General features: G+C 50.8%; 1 protein-coding gene across 3 annotated transcripts; it reads right to left on the bottom strand.

Moving 5' to 3' along the window:
* Positions 1 to 91: 91 nt before the first annotated feature.
* On the bottom strand, positions 92 to 14,550 carry slc24a5 (solute carrier family 24 member 5). 3 transcript variants are annotated; one of them, XM_056413533.1, is made up of 9 exons: positions 14,094 to 14,548; positions 13,099 to 13,278; positions 11,307 to 11,390; positions 11,093 to 11,196; positions 10,237 to 10,337; positions 8,016 to 8,299; positions 6,934 to 7,143; positions 732 to 833; positions 92 to 469 (listed from the first exon to the last, which is right to left on the bottom strand). In XM_056413533.1, exons 1-9 carry the CDS (start codon positions 14,410 to 14,412, stop codon positions 147 to 149), a joined length of 1,707 nt encoding a protein of 568 aa, XP_056269508.1. In that variant the 5' UTR covers positions 14,413 to 14,548; the 3' UTR covers positions 92 to 146. The 3 variants fall into 3 exon arrangements, with proteins under 3 accessions (XP_056269508.1, XP_056269510.1, XP_056269509.1); XM_056413535.1 differs by having other exon boundaries at positions 377 to 510; positions 14,094 to 14,550; XM_056413534.1 differs by having other exon boundaries at positions 386 to 469; positions 675 to 833; positions 14,094 to 14,550.
* Between the last annotated feature and the right edge of the window lie 4,571 nt (positions 14,551 to 19,121).

Below are 19,121 nucleotides of genomic sequence, written 5' to 3'. Positions count from 1 at the left end.
TTCCTCCTACTCCTCCTCTTCCTACTCCTTCTCCTCCCCCTCTTCCTCTTCCTCAGTAACCCACTTCTAAAGGAGCACAGAGACATTTGGTGAAACCTTTTATTGCTCAGCTCTTTGAGTTGCGGCTCTTCACGGGGTGGGGGGGCTCAGTCCCTGCACAGTGCGATGGGGTTATTTCCCAGAATGCCGAGCTCGTAGAGGATGGACAGAGTGGCGAAGACGACGTAGCAGAAGAGACAGACGAGCCCCAGCTTCCAGTCCAGCTTCCAGCCGTTGAGGTGCACAGCCCCGAAGAGGAAGAGGATGGAGAGCAGCAGCGTGAAGGAGATGTAGAGCAGCCCGGAGCTGCTCACCTGCACCGGGTTCACCTGGTCCACGAACACCGTGTGGAGGAACCACGGCAGCCCGAGGCACAGCAGGTCGAACACGTTGGAGCCCACGATGTTCGCCATGGCCATGTCGGCCTTGCCTGGAGAGCAGCGAGGACAGGTGTTTACCTCAGGGGTTCACCTGTAGACAGGTGTTTATATCATGTGGACAGGTGTTTACATCATGTGGACAGGTGTTTACATGTAGACATGTGTTTACATCATGTGGACAGGTATTTACATCAGGTGTTCACCTGTAGACAGGTGTTTATATCATGTAGACAAGTGTTTACATCAGGTGTTCACCTGTATACAGGTGTTTACATCATGTGGACAGGTGTTTCCCTGTAAACACCTGTTTACCTTCTCTGGCCACCATCACGCTGGCCACGGTGTCGGGGATACTGGTCCCAGCGGCGAGGAGCGTGAGGCCCATCACGGTGTCGGGGATGCCGAGCGTCTCACCTGCAACACGATGAAACCGTCAACAACAACAACAAGCTGCAGTGGGCTCGGTGCATAACCTCCATTATAGGGTTAATAGATAATCTCTGCAGCAGCAGGACTTTATAAATACTGAGCTCACATTCCACTGGGGAAGCCACGCCCCCTCAGAGCATGTAGCTGAGCCTTAAAGTACATTCTGTCTGGATGTTTTCTACTCTAGTTCTGACTTGTTTAAGGATTTGTTTCAATGCAGCTTGAGAACATGTAGAACAAGAGGAACGGGAGAACAAGAGAACAGGTAGAACATGAGAACAGGTAGAACAAGAGAACATGAGAAGAGAACAAGAAAACAGGTAGAATGGAGAACAAGAGGAACATGAGAACGGGAGAACATGAGAACAAGAGAATAGGTAGAATATGAGAAGAGAACATGAGAACAAGAGAAGAGAACAAGAGAAGAGAACATGAGAAGAGAACATGAGAAGAGAACATGAGAATAGAACAAGAGAAGAGAACAAGAGAACATGAGATGAGAACATGAAAACAAGAGAATAGAACATGAGAAGAGAACAAGATAAGAGAACAGAAGAGAACACGAGAAGAGAACATAAGAACATTCAAGATGTTTTATTTGTCACATACACACACAGGGTGTGCAGTGAAATGAAAGTGGCAATGCTCAGCAGGAATGTGCAAGGGCAACATGAGAAGAGAACAAGAGAACATGAGAACAAGAGAAGAGAACAAGAGAACATGAGAAGAGAACAAGATATGAGAACATGAGAACATGAGAAGAGAACAAGAGAAGAGAACAGGTAGAACATGCATTTTCTACCTGTGAGGCGAGACTACTGACTACTTGGATCCTGCTAAGTATCTTCTTGAAACTAGTTTTATCTGCTAAAGTTACTGTTGTATTTGTTGTTTAAAGCTGCTAGATTGTTAGTCTGTCCTGTTTTAATGAGTTGTTTTGGTAGAGAGGTGTGTCCTGTGTTCCGACACCTGAATCTTCACTGATTGGACGAGCGATCGTCACCTGGTTTCTATTGAGTGTCATTTGAATACCAAAAGCCAAGGGGCGGTGTCAACGCAGCTGGAGGTAATTGGCACCAACTTGGGCTCATAACCGGATGGGGTTTTTCGCGTCAGCTGTAGCGTGACTCATGACTCATCGGACGAAGACTCGGAGGACAAAGACATAGGAGTCTTCCGTTGGAGTCAAGACTCGGAGGGCAAAGACATAGGAGTCTTCCCTTGGAGTCAAGACTCGGAGGGCAAAGACATAGGAGTCTTCCGTTGGAGTCAAGACTCGGAGGGCAAAGACATAGGAGTCTTCCGTTGGAGTCAAGACTCGGAGGGAGGGCAAGACATAGGAGTCTTCCGTTGGAGTCAAGACTCGGAGGACAAAGACATAGGAGTCTTCCGTTGGAGTCAAGACTCGGAGGACAAAGACATAGGAGTCTTCCGTTGGAGTCAAGACTCGGAGGACAAAGACATAGGAGTCTTCCGTTGGAGTCAAGACTCGGAGGTCAAAGACATAGGAGTCCTCCGCTGGAGTCAAGACAGGGAGGACAAAGACATAGGAGTCTTCCGTTGGAGTCAAGACTCGGAGGACAAAGACATAGGAGTCTTCCCTTGGAGTCTTCGGGGGTGGCTGAGTATTTTCCCCATTTTTTGAATATGTGTGTCTTTTCCATACCTGTGCGTATCTCTACTCATAGTTACTATAGGACTCGCTCATTCATGTACCGGAACCCCTCCTCTGTTATCCTTCCTACCCGTTCTACCCACACCCAGCACCTGGTCACGGGAGGCCTCTGGAACTGTCAGTCAGCCAACCGCAAGGCCGGTTTCATCTCTTTGCCATGGAGCAGTCGCTTGACTTCCTGGCTCTCACTGAGACCTGGATCACAGCAGACAACACGTCTACCCCGGCTGCTCTCTCCTCGGCCTTCTCCTTCAACCACACACCCAGACCCTCTGGTCGGGGTGGAGCTCCAGGTTTACTCCTCTCACCCACATGGTGTTTCTCTACCCGCTTCCACTCTTTATCCCACTGACTTTTGAGTTTCATGCGGTGACCGTTACTCATCCGGTTCAACTTCACATTGTTGTTCTCTACCGTCCCCCTGGTTCTTTGGGAGATTTCTTGGACGGGCTAGACGTCCTCCTATCGAACTTCGCGGAACACGGTCCCCCGCTCATCCTTCTGGGTGACTTTAACATCCAGACAGAGAAGTCATGTGATCTCTTACTCTTACTGTCTTCCTTTAACCTCTCACTCAGTCCCTCCCCTCCCACTCACAAAGCCGGCAACCACCTTGACTACATTTTCACAAGAAACTGCTCTACCTCTAACCTCACTGTGACTCCTCTCCATGTCTCTGACCACTTCTTCATCTCTTACTCTCTCTCGCTCTCTGGTACTGACAACCCACCCATATCTACAGACTCTGCACCTGGACGGAGCAACATTCACACCCTCTGTCCCTCCTCCCTGGCCTCCTCTGTCCCTCCTCTCTGGCCTCCTCTGTCCTCCTCTCTGGCCTCCTCTGTCCCTCCTCTCTGGCCTCCTCTGTCCTATCTGCTCTCCCCTCAACTGGCTCCTTCTCACTCATGCAGCCTAACTCTGCCGCAGACACTCTCCTCTCTTCCCTGTCTTCATCTCTTGATTCTCTTTGTCCTTTTAAGACACGACCGGTTCGGAAATCTTCTCCTCTCCGTGGTGGTCGGACTCGGTGCTCTTGAGCCACCCTGCGAGCGACGGAAAGAAAATGGCGCAAATCGAATCAAGCGGAAGACTTGCTCTTCTATCAATCTCTCCTCTCCTCCTTCTCTTCCTCTATCTCTGCAGCCAAAAGCTCGTTCTACCTGACCAAAATTCAGTCTTCCTTCTCTAACCCCAAAAAACTCTTCTCTATCTTTTCCAACCTCCTTGATCCCCCCTGTCCCCCTCCTCCTTCCACCCTTTTGCCGAGCGACTTTGTCGACTACTTTACAAACGAGATAGACGACATACGCTCCTCCTTTACTAATCCATCTTCTATCACCTCACCAACACTAACTTCTTCATCCCCCAGTCTATCCTCTTTCACCCCTTGTCTCCCAATCAAGTTCTTAGCTTGGTGACCTCCGCCCGACCGACCACCTGCGCCTTGACCCCGTCCCGTCTCCCATTCTCCAGGCTATTGCTCCTGACCTTCTGACCTTCCTCACCCATCTTATTAACAGCTCCCTCTCAACTGGCTGTTTCCCTCTGAAGGAGGCGAGAGTCAACCCTCTCCTGAAGAAACCCACGCTCGACCCGTCTGAAGTCAGCAACTACAGACCGGTCTCTCTTCTTCCTTTTCTCTCCAAAACTCTGGAGCGAGCTATCTTGAGCCAAGTGTCCTCCTATCTCCACAGTAACAACCTTCTTGACCCTCACCAGTCTGGATTCAAGGCCGGCCACTCGACAGAGACTGCCCTCTTGGCTGTCTCTGAGCAGCTTCACACTGCTAGAGCAGCCTCTCTCTCCTCTGTCCTTATCCTTCTCGACCTTTCTGCAGCATTTGACACCGTGAACCACCAGATCCTGATCTCTTCTCTTCAGGACCTGGGGATCTCAGGCACTGCACTCGCTCTTTTCTCTTCCTACCTTAAAGACCGCACCTACCGGGTAACTTGGAGAGGATCTGTGTCTGATCCTTGTCCTCTCACTACTGGGGTTCCTCAAGGCTCCGTCCTGGGTCCCCTCCTCTTCCTCTCACTACTGGGGTTCCTCAAGGCTCCGTCCTGGGTCCCCTCCTCTTCTCTCTGTACACAAATTCTCTCGGCTCTGTCATTCGTTCGCATGGCTTCTCCTACCATAGCTATGCTGACGACACCCAACTGATCTTCTCGTTTCCACCGTCCGAAACACAGGTGGCGGCACGAATCTCTGCCTGTCTGACTGACATCTCTCAGTGGATGTCTGCTCACCACCTGAAGATCAACCCTGACAAGACCGAGCTACTATTCCTTCCAGGGAAAGGCTCCTCCACCCATGACCTGACTACCACCTTCAACAGCTCTGTGTTGGCCCCGCCCCCGACTGCCAGGAACCTCGGGGTGACACTAGACAGTCAACCTGACGGCCAACATCACTGCGACGACGCGTTCCTGTAGGTCCATGCTGCACAACATCAGGAGAATACGTCCTCTTCTTACTCAGAAGGCGGCGCAGGTTCTGATCCAGGCTCTGGTCATCTCACGCCTTGACTACTGCAACTCCCTCCTGGCTGGTCTACCCGCTAAGGCCATCCGACCTCTGCAGCTCATCCAGAATGCAGCAGCTCGACTGGTCTTCAGCCTCCGCTCCTTCACCCACACCACTCCGCTCCTTCGATCTCTTCACTGGTTACCGGTGGCTGCCCGCATCCGCTTCAAAACACTGGTCCTGGCGTACCGTGCTCTAGACGGATCGGGCCCCGTCTACATCCGGGATATGGTCACACCGTACACCCCGGCACGTTCGCTCCGCTCGGCAACAGCCAACCGACTTGTGACTCCTGCACCTCGAGCTAATCACTCGAAATCCAGACTGTTTGCTGTCCTGGCTCCTGATTGGTGGAACGAGCTCCCCACTGACATCAGGACAGCAGAAAGTCTCTACATCTTCCGTCGGAGACTGAAAACACACCTTTTCCAACTATATCTGGATTAAAACACAGATTAGCACTTCAGTGGCACTTAAATAGCTCTTACTTATGGTACTTTTGTAGTTCGACTATGTTGAGGAAATGTTACTTCCTGTATTCTTGTTGTTCTTAGTTTGTACTCTAGGTTGAAATGCACTTATTGTAAGTCGCTTTGGATAAAAGCGTCTGCTAAATGACATGTGATGTAATGTAACAAGAAAACAGGTAGAACATGAGAACAGGTAGAACAAGAGGAACATGAGAACGGGAGAACATGCGAACAGGTAGAACATGAGAACAAGAGGAACATGCGAACAGGTAGAACAAGAGGAACATGAGAACAAGAGAATAGGTAGAACATGAGAACAAGAAAACAGGTAGAACATGAGAAGAGAACATGAGAACACGAGAAGAGAACAAGATAACATGAGAACATGAGAAGAGAACAAGAGATGAGAACATGAGAACATGAGAAGAGAACAAGAGAAGAGAACATGAGAAGAGAACATGAGAACAAGAGAAGAGAACAAGAGAAGAGAACATGAGAAGAGAACAAGAGAACATGAGAAGAGAACAAGAGATGAGAACATGAGAAGAGAACAAGAGAAGAGAACATGAGAACATGAGAAGAGAACATGAGAACAAGAGAAGAGAACATGAGAACATAAGAACAAGAGAAGAGAACAAGAGAACATGAGAAGAGAACATGAGAACAAGACAAGAGAACAAGAGAACATGAGAAGAGAACATGAGAAGAGAACATGAGAACAAGAGAAGAGAACAAGAGAACAAGAGAAGAGAACATGAGAACAAGAGAAGAGAACATGAGAACAAGACAAGAGAACATGAGAAGAGAACATGAGAAGAGAACATGAGAACAAGAGAAGAGAACAAGAGAAGAGAACAAGAGAAGAGAACATGAGAACAAGAGAAGAGAACATGAGAACAAGAGAACAAGAGAAGAGAACATGAGAACAAGAGAACAAGAGAAGAGAACAAGCCAGCAGGCGGTCGTCACATGACTGATCCTGGATCAGACCCCCTTGAGGTCTGACCCTGGATCAGTCTGGTGTTCCTCCACCAGGGTCACATGACTGACCCTGGATCAGTCTGGTGTTCCTCCACCAGGGTCACATGACTGATCCTGGCCCCGCGGCGCTGCAGAGTCTCTGAGGAGCAGCATGTGACCAACACGCTGCAGGAGGGTCTCAGGCTGAGAGGGTCTGAGGGTCTCAGGCTGAGAGGGTCCGAGGGTCTCAGGCTGAGAGGGTCTGAGGGTCTCAGGCTGAGAGGGTCTGAGGGTCTCAGGCTGAGAGGGTCCGAGGGTCTCAGGCTGAGAGGGTCTGAGGGTCTCAGGCTGAGAGGGTCTGAGGGTCTCAGGCTGAGAGGGTCTGAGGGTCTCAGGCTGGAAGGGTCTGAGGGTCTCAGGCTGAGAGGGTCTCATGCTGTGAGGGTCTCACCGACAACAGTGACCATCCACACCATCAGGTAGGTGAACCCCGAGATCCAGACCGCCGCCATGAGGAAGGTCACCATGAACCAGCGCCTCCAGAACCGCCTCCTGCAGTCGGGGGTGGTGAGGAAGAGCAGCGTGATGACGGGCAGAGACAGAACCCACAGGACCCGCCTCAGGTCGCCCTCCGGCACGGAGAACACGCTCTTCTGCTCCGCTGTGGGGTCACCAAGGTCAAACAGAGGGTGTAAGGGGTCACCAAGGTCAAACAGTGTGTTGGTGGGGTCATGAAGGTCAAACTGTTGGTGGGGTCATGAAGGTCAAACAGTGTGTTGGTGGGGTCATGAAGGTCAAACAGTGTGTTGGTGGGGTCATGGAGGTCAAACAGTGTGTTGGAGGGGTCATGAAGGTCAAACAGTGTGTTGGTGGGGTCATGGAGGTCAAACAGTGTGTTGGTGGGGTCATGAAGGTCAAACAGTGTGTTGGAGGGGTCATGAAGGTCAAACAGTGTGTTGGTGGGGTCATGGAGGTCAAACAGTGTGTTGGTGGGGTCATGGAGGTCAAACAGTGTGTTGGTGGGGTCATGGAGGTCAAACAGTGTGTTGGTGGGGTCATGGAGGTCAAACAGTGTGTTGGTGGGGTCATGAAGGTCAAACAGTGTGTTGGAGGGGTCATGAAGGTCAAACTGTGTTGGTGGGGTCATGGAGGTCAAACAGTGTGTTGGTGGGGTCATGGAGGTCAAACAGTGTGTTGGTGGGGTCATGGAGGTCAAACAGTGTGTTGGTGGGGTCATGGAGGTCAAACAGTGTGTTGGTGGGGTCATGGAGGTCAAACAGTGTGTTGGTGGGGTCATGGAGGTCAAACAGTGTGTTGGAGGGGTCATGGAGGTCAAACAGTGTGTTGGTGGGGTCATGGAGGTCAAACAGTGTGTTGCTGGGGTCATGGAGGTCAAACAGTGTGTTGGAGGGGTCATGGAGGTCAAACAGTGTGTTGGTGGGGCCATGGAGGTCAAACAGTGTGTTTAAGGGGCCTTGAAGGTCAAAGTGGACTTCACAAGAAGGACACCTGTCTGGAGTACCGAGGTCTTACCTTCGGGGATCTCATTGAGGCCGTGCAGGCTGAGGGACAGGTGAGAGTACCCCGAGTCGTCCTGGAAGATGCCGCTGTCGGTTCTGGACCGGCTGTGGACCCGCAGACTGGTCTCGTCGCTCCAGCCAATCAGAGGCCGCGTCTCGGTCTTCTCACCCGGCCCTTTAGCCAGGCGGCGGCAGCACGGACTCAGCCTCCTCAGGACGAACTCTCTGATGCGGAGGTCGAAGCACAGCACCACGATGTAGGCGGCGTAGACCAGCAGCAGGGACGCCGCGTCATACCTGAGGGCGGAGCGGGGGACCGGGGTTAGAACCCCAGACCCCCAGTGAGAGGACCGGGTTAGAACCCCAGACCCCCAGTGAGAGGACCGGGGTTAGAACCCCAGACCCTCAGTGAGAGGACCGGGGTTAGAACCCCAGACCCTCAGCGAGAGGACCGGGTTAGAACCCCAGACCCCCAGTGAGAGGACCGGGGTTAGAACCCCAGACCCCCAGTGAGAGGACCGGGTTAGAACCCCAGACCCCCAGCGAGAGGACCGGGTTAGAACCCCAGACCCCCAGTGAGAGGACCGGGGTTAGAACCCCAGACCCCCAGTGAGAGGACCGGGTTAGAACCCCAGACCCTCAGCGAGAGGACCGGGTTAGAACCCCAGACTCCCAGTGAGAGGACCGGGTTAGAACCCCAGACCCCCAGCGAGAGGACCGGGTTAGAACCCCAGACCCCCAGCGAGAGGACCGGGTTAGAACCCCAGACCCCCAGCGAGAGGACCGGGTTAGAACCCCAGACCCCCAGTGAGAGGACCGGGTTAGAACCCCAGACCCCCAGTGAGAGGACCGGGTTAGAACCCCAGACCCCCAGTGAGAGGACCGGGGTTAGAACCCCAGACCCCCAGTGAGAGGACCGGGGTTAGAACCCCAGACCCTCAGCGAGAGGACCGGGGTTAGAACCCCAGACCCCCAGTGAGAGGACCGGGGAGAGAACCCCAGACCCCCAGCGAGAGGACCGGGTTAGAACCCCAGACCCCAGGGAGAGCACGGGGTTAGAACCCCAGACCCCCAGCGAGAGGACCGGGTTAGAACCCCAGACCCCCAGCGAGAGGACCGGGTTAGAACCCCAGACCCCCAGTGAGAGGACCGGGTTAGAACCCCAGACCCCCAGCGAGAGGACCGGGTTAGAACCCCAGACCCCCAGTGAGAGGACCGGGTTAGAACCCCAGACCCTCAGCGAGAGGACCGGGTTAGAACCCCAGACCCCCAGTGAGAGGACCGGGTTAGAACCCCAGACCCCCAGTGAGAGGACCGGGGAGAGAACCCCAGACCCCCAGTGAGAGGACCGGGTTAGAACCCCAGACCCCCAGCGAGAGGACCGGGTTAGAACCCCAGACCCCCAGCGAGAGGACCGGGGAGAGAACCCCAGACCCCCAGCGAGAGGACCGGGTTAGAACCCCAGACCCCCAGCGAGAGGACCGGGTTAGAACCCCAGACCCCCAGCGAGAGGACCGGGTTAGAACCCCAGACCCCCAGCGAGAGGACCGGGTTAGAACCCCAGACCCCCAGCGAGAGGACCGGGTTAGAACCCCAGACCCCCAGCGAGAGGACCGGGGTTAGAACCCCAGACCCCCAGTGAGAGGACCGGGGAGAGAACCCCAGACCCCCAGCGAGAGGACCGGGGTTAGAACCCCAGACCCCCAGCGAGAGGACCGGGTTAGAACCCCAGACCCCCAGTGAGAGGACCGGGTTAGAACCCCAGACCCTCAGCGAGAGGACCGGGTTAGAACCCCAGACTCCCAGTGAGAGGACCGGGTTAGAACCCCAGACCCCCAGTGAGAGGACCGGGGAGAGAACCCCAGACCCCCAGTGAGAGGACCGGGTTAGAACCCCAGACCCCCAGCGAGAGGACCGGGTTAGAACCCCAGACCCCCAGCGAGAGGACCGGGTTAGAACCCCAGACCCCCAGCGAGAGGACCGGGTTAGAACCCCAGACCCCCAGCGAGAGGACCGGGGGACATGTTGGCGGTCGGAGTCCGTTTGGTTTGGTACGAGTCTGACGCCCGGCAACACCGACCAAACATCCGAGTTCATCAGTTTAATGTCCTGAGACATCCTCCTGAGAGCCACGTGCACACTCACGTGCACACTCACGTGCACACTCACGTGCACACTCACGTGCACACTCTGAGGGCGTGTCTGAACTGACTCCAGGTCAGCGGGAGGCTCACCAGTACACCTTGCTGTCGGAGATGATGGCGATGATGGCAGAAAGACTGACGGCGTACGCCAGGCAGTCCCTGAACATCGGCCAACAGGTGAGGGGGAGGGCCTGAGGGGCACACACTCAAAAAACCGATTCAAGCCCTTCTTCGAGGTGACACATTTAAATATAGTTTGATACATTTAAATAAATCAATTACAAAACGAAGATATTTATTTTTAATGGGTGTAACACAAAATGTATGAATACTTTCATTTATTATATTTATTTAGGTTAGATGGTGTGCATATCAACTCAAAATAAATGTGTTTCATTGAGGACTACCCTTTGCGCATGCGCCAGCTGAAAATCAGTAGTTTACATGAGGTGAAGACACTTTCATGGCTATACGGTGGTGCAGTGGCTAGCACTGTCGCCTCACAGCCAGAGGGCCGTGGGTTCAATTCCCACTCGGGGTGATCCTTCTGTGTGGAGTTTGCATATTTTGTTCGTTAGTTAGTTTATATCTTGAGTTGGACAAACACAAATTAATTTAATTTAATGAATATCGTTATTTTATTTGAGATGTATTTGATACAAATGAGTTGGACGAACTTAATTACATTGTATTGCACTGATGTGCTAAATTTGAGTTGGAGTGGCATATAATTATTGGATGGAAAACCTGCCAACAATTTAATTGAGTTCATCCAATGAGTCATTTCTTTGTGTGTGTGTGTGTGTGTGTGTGTGTGTGTGTGTGTGTGTGTGTGTGTGTGTGTGTGTGTGTGTGTGTGTGTGTGTGTGTGTGTGTGTGTGTGTGTGTGTGTGTGTGTGTGTGTGTGTGTGTGTGTGTGTGTGTGTGTGCGTGTGCGTGCACGTACCGTAGAGGCCAACAGTCCACATGCGGCGCAGATCCCCAGCAGGTTGTAGACCGCTGAGCCCACGATGGTGCTGACCCCGATGTCGCTTTTGGTCACAAACACACCTGGAGCAGGTGAAGAAACATCTGAGGCCCATGAGGACTCTGAGGCCCATGAGGTCTCTGAGGGACTCTGAGGTTCATCGTAGTCCATAGTGAGTCCATAGTAATCTTACCCAGGAAGGCTGTGACCAGTTCAGGTGCAGAACTCCCAGCTGCCATGAATGTGGCTCCAGCTACATCCTGAGACAGACCGAGGCCTAAGAGACAAGATACAAGAGACAGAGTAGAAGCACCCGTTATATATATGATATATATCATATCTATATGATACATATAGATATGATATATATATATATATATCATATACACTACCGTTCAAAAGTTTGGGATCACTTAGAAATGTCCTTATTTTTCAAAGAAAAGCATTGTTTTTTTCAATGAAGATAACATTAAATCAATCAGAAATACACTCTATACATTGTTAATGTGGTAAATGACTATTCTAGGTGAAACGTCTGGTTTCTAATGAAATATCTCCAGAGGTGTATAGAGGCCCATTTCCAGCAACTATCACTCCAGTGTTCTAATGGTACATTGTGTTTGATCATCGCCTTAGAAGACTAATATCTGATTAGAAAACCCTTATGCAATTATGTTAGCACAGCTGAAAACAGTTATGCTGCTGATATAAGCTATAAAACTGGCCTTCCTTTGAGCTAGTTGATTATCTGGAGCATCACATTTGTGGGTTCGATAACTCTCAAAATGGCCAGAAAAAAAGAAGTTTCCTGTGAAACTCGCCAGTCTATTCTTGTTCTTAGAAATGAAGGCTATTGCAAAGAAACTGAAAATGTCCTCCAGCGGTGTGTACTACTCCCTTCAGAGAACAGCACAAACGGGCTCTAACCAGAGCAGAAAGAGAAGTGGGAGGCCCCGGTGCACAACTCAGCAAGAAGACAAGTACATTAGAGTCTCTAGTTTGAGAAACAGACGCCTCACAGGTCCTCAACTGGCAGCTTCTTTAAATGGTACCCGCTAAACGCCAGTGTCAACGTCGACAGTGAAGAGGCGACTCCGGGATGCTGGCCTTCTAGGCAGAGTGGCAAAGAAAAAGCCATATCTGAGACTGGCCAATCAAAAGAAAAGATTGGTATGGGCAAAAGAACACAGGCATTGGACAGAGGAAGATTGGAAAAGGTGTTCTGGACAGATGAATCCAAGTTTGAGGTGTTTGGATCACACAGAAGAACATTTGTGAGACGCAGAACAGGTGAAAAGATGCTGGAAGAGTGCCTGACACCATCTGTCAAGCATGGTGGAGGTCATGTGATGGTCTGGGGCTGCTTTGGTGCTGGGAAAGTGGGAGGTACCAGGTCAAAGGGATTTTAAATAAGGAAGGCTATCACTCCATTTGGCAACGCCATGCCATACCCTGTGGGCAGCGCTTGATTGGAGCCAATGTCCTCCTCCAACAGGACAATGACCCAAAGCACACCTCCACATTGTGAAGAACTCTTGAGGGAAGAAGCAGGCAGCTTGCTGTCTGTAATGGAGTGGCCAGTCACCAGATCTCAACCATTGAGCTGTTGTGGGAGCAGCTTGACCGTATGGTCCTCAAGAAGTGCCCATCAAGCCAATCCAACTGGTGGAGGTGCTTCAGGAAGCGTGGGGTGACATTTCAACAGATTACCTCAACACATTAACAGCTAGAATGCCAAAGGTCTGCAATGCTGTCATTGCTGCAAAAGGAGCATTCTTTGACGAAAGCAAAGTTTGAAGAACAAAATTAATACTTCAAATACAAATCATTATTTCTAACCTTGTCAATGTCTTGACTATATTTTCTATACATAAAAGTGTGAGTTTTCATGGAAAACACGAAATTGTCTGGGTGATCCCAAACTTTTGAATGGTAGTGTATATATATATATATATATATATATCATATATATGATATAGACTCACGCTCACTGATGACCTCCAGCGACGGCAGGAAGTAGTCGTCACACACGACGGCGACGGCCAGCAGCAGGTAGAAGATGAGCAGGAAGTAGATGACGAGGCCGCCGTCCTTCCTCTGCTGCAGCGAGAAGAAGCCCTCAGGAAACTCAGAGGAGGAGGAGGAGACGCACGCTGACTGGTTCTCTACACACACACACACACACACACAGATACACACACACACACACACAGATACACACACAGACACACAGACACACACACACAGATACACACACACACAGATACACACACAGACACACACAGACACACACACATACAGATACAGACACACACACACAGATACACACACACACAGATACACACACAGACAGACACACAGACACAGACACACACACATACAGATACAGACACACACAGATACACACACACACAGATACACACACACACAGATACACACACAGACAGACACACACAGACACACACATACAGATACAGACACACACAGATACACACACACAGATACACACAGACAGACACACACACAGACACACACACATACAGATACAGACACACACAGATACACACACATACAGATACACACACACACAGAGTAACACACACAGACACACATACAGACACACACACACAGATACACACAGACAGATACACACAGACACATACAGATACACACACATACAGAGAAACAGACACACACATACAGACACACACACACAGATACACACACAGACACACACATACAGATACAGACACACACACAGACAGATACATACAGATACACACACACACTCGTCACTAACAGAATAAACCTCTGATTCTTAAATGAGTTTCACGGCAATGAGACGCGAGTCAAACGTCTCAGAGTTAAAACCACAAGAGAAACCATGTGTGACATCAGGATGCCACAGTGAAGGACAGAATGGAGGAGGAGGAGAGGAGAGAGGAGGAGAAGAGAGGAGAGGAGGAGAAGAGCAGCTCACCCAGCGCACGGCGCTCCCTGGTGTTCTGGGTTTCCTGGGCTCTGTTTGCTGTGAATGAAACCAGATGCACCGTGCAGTATAAAAATATTACAAATCCTAAGAAGTAAGAGATGAAATCTCTCCTCTTCTTGTGCAGAGCGGCGGTCTTCATGGTCCTCCTGGTCCTCCTGGTCTTCCTGGTCGTTGGAGTCAAGGCGGTGACGTTGGTATTCCAAGCAGATGAAAGCTGAGCTGAAGCTGCTTGTGAGCATCTAACTAACACTAAGACTACGAGCTGCAGAGGGATTAGAGGCCGGGACGCGTCCTTTAAGGTCCACATGGGGCGGGGCGGGGGGGGGGGGGGGGTCACGAGTTGCGATTCATTCCAGTCGAACAGGCTGCAGCCTAAGGCCCATCAGGGGGCGGTCATGATGAACAGAAATGTATTTACAGTTCAGTCAGGGTATAGGGTCTGTAGGGTATAGGGTCTGTAGGGTATAGGGTCTGTAGGTTATACGGTCTGTAGGGTATAGGGTCTGTAGGGTATAGGGTCTGTATGTTATACGGTCTGTAGGGTATAGGGTCTGTAAGGTATACGGTCTGTAGGGTATAGGGTCTGTAGGTTACACAGTCTGTAGGGTCTGTAGGGTATAGAGTCTGTAGGTTACACAGTCTGTAGTGTATAGGGTCTGTAGGGATAGGGTCTGTAGGGTATACGGTCTGTAGGTTATAGGGTATGTAGGGTATAGAGTCTGTAGGGTATACAGTCTGTAGGGTATAGGGTCTGTAGGGTATACAGTCTGTAGGGTATACAGTCTGTAGGGTATAGGGTCTGTAGGGTATACAGTCTGTAGGGTATAGGGTCTGTAGGGTACACGGTCTGTAGGGTATATGGTCTGTAGCGTATAGGGTCTGTAGGGTATAGGGTCTGTAGGTTATAGAGTGTAGGGTATAGAGTCTGTAGGGTATAGGGTCTGTAGGGTATACAGTCTGTAGGGTATAGGGTCTGTAGGGTACAGTCTGTAGGGTATAGTGTCTGTAGGGTATATGGTCTGTAGGGTATAATAATATAATAATAATAATAATAATATACACTTTTATTAATCCCCAAGGGGAAATTAGTTCTCTGCATTGAACCCATCCTTAGTTATCAAGGAGCAGTGGGCTGCAGTGATGCGCCCGGGAAGCAACTGGGGGTTCAGTGCCTTGCTCAAGGACACTTCGACTTGCAACTAATGGGGAGAGCGGGGATCGAACCCACAACCTTGCGGTTGCAGGACGACCCTCTTACCCCACTGAGCTACAGCCGCCCCCAAAACGGTCTGTAGGGTATAGGGTCTGTAGGGTATAGAGTCTGTAGGGTATAGGGTCTGTAGGGTATAGAGTCTGTAGGGTATAGGGTCTGTAGGGTATAGAGTCTGTAGGGTATACAGTCTGTAGGGTATAGGGTCTGTAGGGTATACAGTCTGTAGGGTATACGGTCTGTAGGGTATAGGGTCTGTAGGGTATACGGTCTGTAGGGTATAGAGTCTGTAGGGTATAGGGTCTGTAGGGTATAGAGTCTGTAGGGTATAGGGTCTGTAGGGTATAGGGTCTGTAGGGTATAGAGTCTGTAGGGTATACAGTCTGTAGGGTATAGGGTCTGTAGGGTATACAGTCTGTAGGGTATACGGTCTGTAGGGTATAGGGTCTGTAGGGTATACGGTCTGTAGGGTGTAGGGTATACAGTCTGTAGGGTATAGGGTCTGTAGGGTATACGGTCTGTAGGGTATACGGTCTGTAGGGTATACGGTCTGTAGGGTATAGGGTCTGTAGGGTATAGGGTCTGTAGGGTACACGGTCTGTAGGGTATACAGTCTGTAGGGTATAGGGTCTGTAGGGTTTAGAGTCTGTAGGGTATAGAGTCTGTAGGGTATATGGTCTGTAGGGTTTAGAGTCTGTAGGGTATAGAGTCTGTAGGGTATAGGGTCTGTAGGGTTTAGAGTCTGTAGGGTATAGAGTCTGTAGGGTATAGAGTCTGTAGGGTTTAGAGTCTGTAGGGTATAGGGTCTGTAGGGTATACAGGCTGTAGGGTATAGGGTCTGTAGGGTACACAGTCTGTAGGGTATAGTGTCTGTAGGGTATAGGGTCTGTAGGGTATACAGTCTGTAGGGTATAGGGTCTGTAGGGTACACGGTATGTAGGGTATACGGTCTGTAGGGTATACAGTCTGTAGGGTATAGGGTCTGTAGGGTATACAGTCTGTAGGGTATAGGGTATGTAGGGTATAGGGTCTGTAGGGTATACGGTCTGTAGGATATAGAGTCTGTAGGGTATACGGTCTGTAGGGTATACGGTCTGTAGGATATAGAGTCTGTAGGGTATAGTGTCTGTAGGGTATAGGGTCTGTAGGGTATACAGTCTGTAGGGTATAGGGTATGTAGGGTATAGGGTCTGTAGGGTATACGGTCTGTAGGATATAGAGTCTGTAGGGTATACGGTCTGTAGGGTATAGGGTCTGTAGGGGATACAGTCTGTAGGGTATAGGGTCTGTAGGGTATAGGGTCTGTAGGTTATACGGTCTGTAGGTTATACGGTCTGTAGGGTATAGGGTCTGTAGGTTATACGGTCTGTAGGGTATACGGTCTGTAGGATATAGGGTCTGTAGGGGATACAGTCTGTAGGGTATAGGGTCTGTAGGGTATAGAGTCTGTAGGGTATAGGGTCTGTAGGTTATACGGTCTGTAGGGTATACGGTCTGTAGGGTATACGGTCTGTAGGGTTTAGAGTCTGTAGGGTATAGAGTCTGTAGGGTATAGGGTCTGTAGGGTTTAGAGTCTGTAGGGTATAGAGTCTGTAGGGTATAGAGTCTGTAGGGTTTAGAGTCTGTAGGGTATAGGGTCTGTAGGGTATAAGGTCTGTAGGGTATAGGGTCTGTAGGGTATAGGGTCTGTAGGGTATACGGTCTGTTGGGTATAAGGTCTGTTGGGTATAAGGTCTGTAGGGTATACGGTCTGTTGGGTATAGGGTCTGTAGGGTATACGGTCTGTTGGGTATACGGTCTGTTGGGTATAGGGTCTGTAGGGTACACAGTCTATACGGTCTGTTGGGTATAAAGGGCGTCGCCCGTGGGTTCCCCCAAAGCACCAAGGACTCCAAACATGAGGGATGTTTGGCAACATCTGTATTTGCTTTCAGCAGATGGAGCTCCTGCTCTAAACATGTTTATGTTTATGTGTAAACATGTTTACAGCTAAAAACATGTTTATTTTAGCTGTAAACATAAACATAAACATGTTTACAGCAGGATGTTATATTGTTATATTTTAATGAAACTGTTTAATAACATTAATTGGCCGCTCTGGGTGACAGGTGTGTGGAGCTGGCGCTCACCGGAAGTGCGTCACCTGCATGTAGAGGAGCTCCACCCACATGCAGGCCGGGAGACTACGACCGGACACGTTCTGAAGGCCACTGCACCACAGAGACATGTTGGTGCTGCGTGGCTGATGAGTCTCCATGGCTGTGTCTACAGGACACGTTCTGAAGGCCACTGCACCACAGAGACATCTTGGTGCTGCGTGGCTGATGAGTCTCCATGGCTGTGTCTACAGGACACGTTCTGAAGGCCACTGCACCACAGAGACATGTTGGTGCTGCGTGGCTGATGAGTCTCCATGGCTGTGTCTACAGGACACGTTCTGAAGGCCTCAGCACCACAGAGACATGTTGGTGCTGCGTGGCTGATGAGTCTCCATGGCTGTGTCTACAGGACACGTTCTGAAGGCCACTGCACCACAGAGACATGTTGGTGCTGCGTGGCTGATGAGTCTCACATGGCTGTGTCTACAGGACACGTTCTGAAGGCCACTGCACCAGAGACATGTTGGTGCTGCGTGGCTGATGAGTCTCCATGGCTGTGTCTACAGGACACGTTCTGAAGGCCACTGCACCAGAGAGACATGTTGGTGCTGCGTGGCTGATGAGTCTCCATGGCTGTGTCTACAGGACACGTTCTGAAGGCCACTGCACCAGAGACATGTTGGTGCTGCGTGGCTGATGAGTCTCACATGGCTGTGTCTACAGGACACGTTCTGAAGGCCTCAGCACCACAGAGACATGTTGGTGCTGCGTGGCTGATGAGTCTCCATGGCTGTGTCTACAGGACACGTTCTGAAGGCCACTGCACCACAGAGACATGTTGGTGCTGCGTGGCTGATGAGTCTCACATGGCTGTGTCTACAGGACACGTTCTGAAGGCCACTGCACCACAGAGACATGTTGGTGCTGCGTGGCTGATGAGTCTCCATGGCTGTGTCTACAGGACACGTTCTGAAGGCCTCAGCACCACAGAGACATGTTGGTGCTGCGTGGCTGATGAGTCTCACATGGCTGTGTCTACAGGACACGTTCTGAAGGCCTCAGCACCACAGAGACATGTTGGTGCTGCGTGGCTGATGAGTCTCCATGGCTGTGTCTACAGGACACGTTCTGAAGGCCACTGCACCACAGAGACATCTTGGTGCTGCGTGGCTGATGAGTCTCCATGGCTGTGTCTACAGGACACGTTCTGAAGGCCACTGCACCACAGAGACATGTTGGTGCTGCGTGGCTGATGAGTCTCACATGGCTGTGTCTACAGGACACGTTCTGAAGGCCACTGCACCACAGAGACATGTTGGTGCTGCGTGGCTGATGAGTCTCCATGGCTGTGTCTACAGGACACGTTCTGAAGGCCACTGCACCACAGAGACATGTTGGTGCTGCGTGGCTGATGAGTCTCCATGGCTGTGTCTACAGGACACGTTCTGAAGGCCTCAGCACCACAGAGACATGTTGGTGCTGCGTGGCTGATGAGTCTCACATGGCTGTGTCTACAGGACACGTTCTGAAGGCCACTGCACCACAGAGACATGTTGGTGCTGCGTGGCTGATGAGTCTCACATGGCTGTGTCTACAGGACACGTTCTGAAGGCCACTGCACCACAGAGACATGTTGGTGCTGCGTGGCTGATGAGTCTCCATGGCTGTGTCTACAGGACACGTTCTGAAGGCCTCAGCACCACAGAG

Source organism: Pseudoliparis swirei, chromosome 4 (genome assembly GCF_029220125.1).
Source record: "Pseudoliparis swirei isolate HS2019 ecotype Mariana Trench chromosome 4, NWPU_hadal_v1, whole genome shotgun sequence".
Classification (NCBI taxonomy): domain Eukaryota; kingdom Metazoa; phylum Chordata; class Actinopteri; order Perciformes; family Liparidae; genus Pseudoliparis; species Pseudoliparis swirei.
This window is presented reverse-complemented; position numbering and strand designations above follow the sequence as displayed.

Coding starts and splice junctions, on each gene's coding strand:
- slc24a5 (XM_056413533.1), bottom strand. CDS start 14,412: ATGTGGACCTTAAAGGACGCGTCCCGGCCTCTAATCCCTCTGCAGCTC. Junction 8,300..10,236: donor TCCGACAGCAAGGTGTACTG/GTGAGCCTCCCG, acceptor CTCCGCCCTCAG/GTATGACGCGGCGTCCCTGC. Junction 470..731: donor CGTGATGGTGGCCAGAGAAG/GTAAACAGGTGT, acceptor GCTGCTCTCCAG/GCAAGGCCGACATGGCCATG.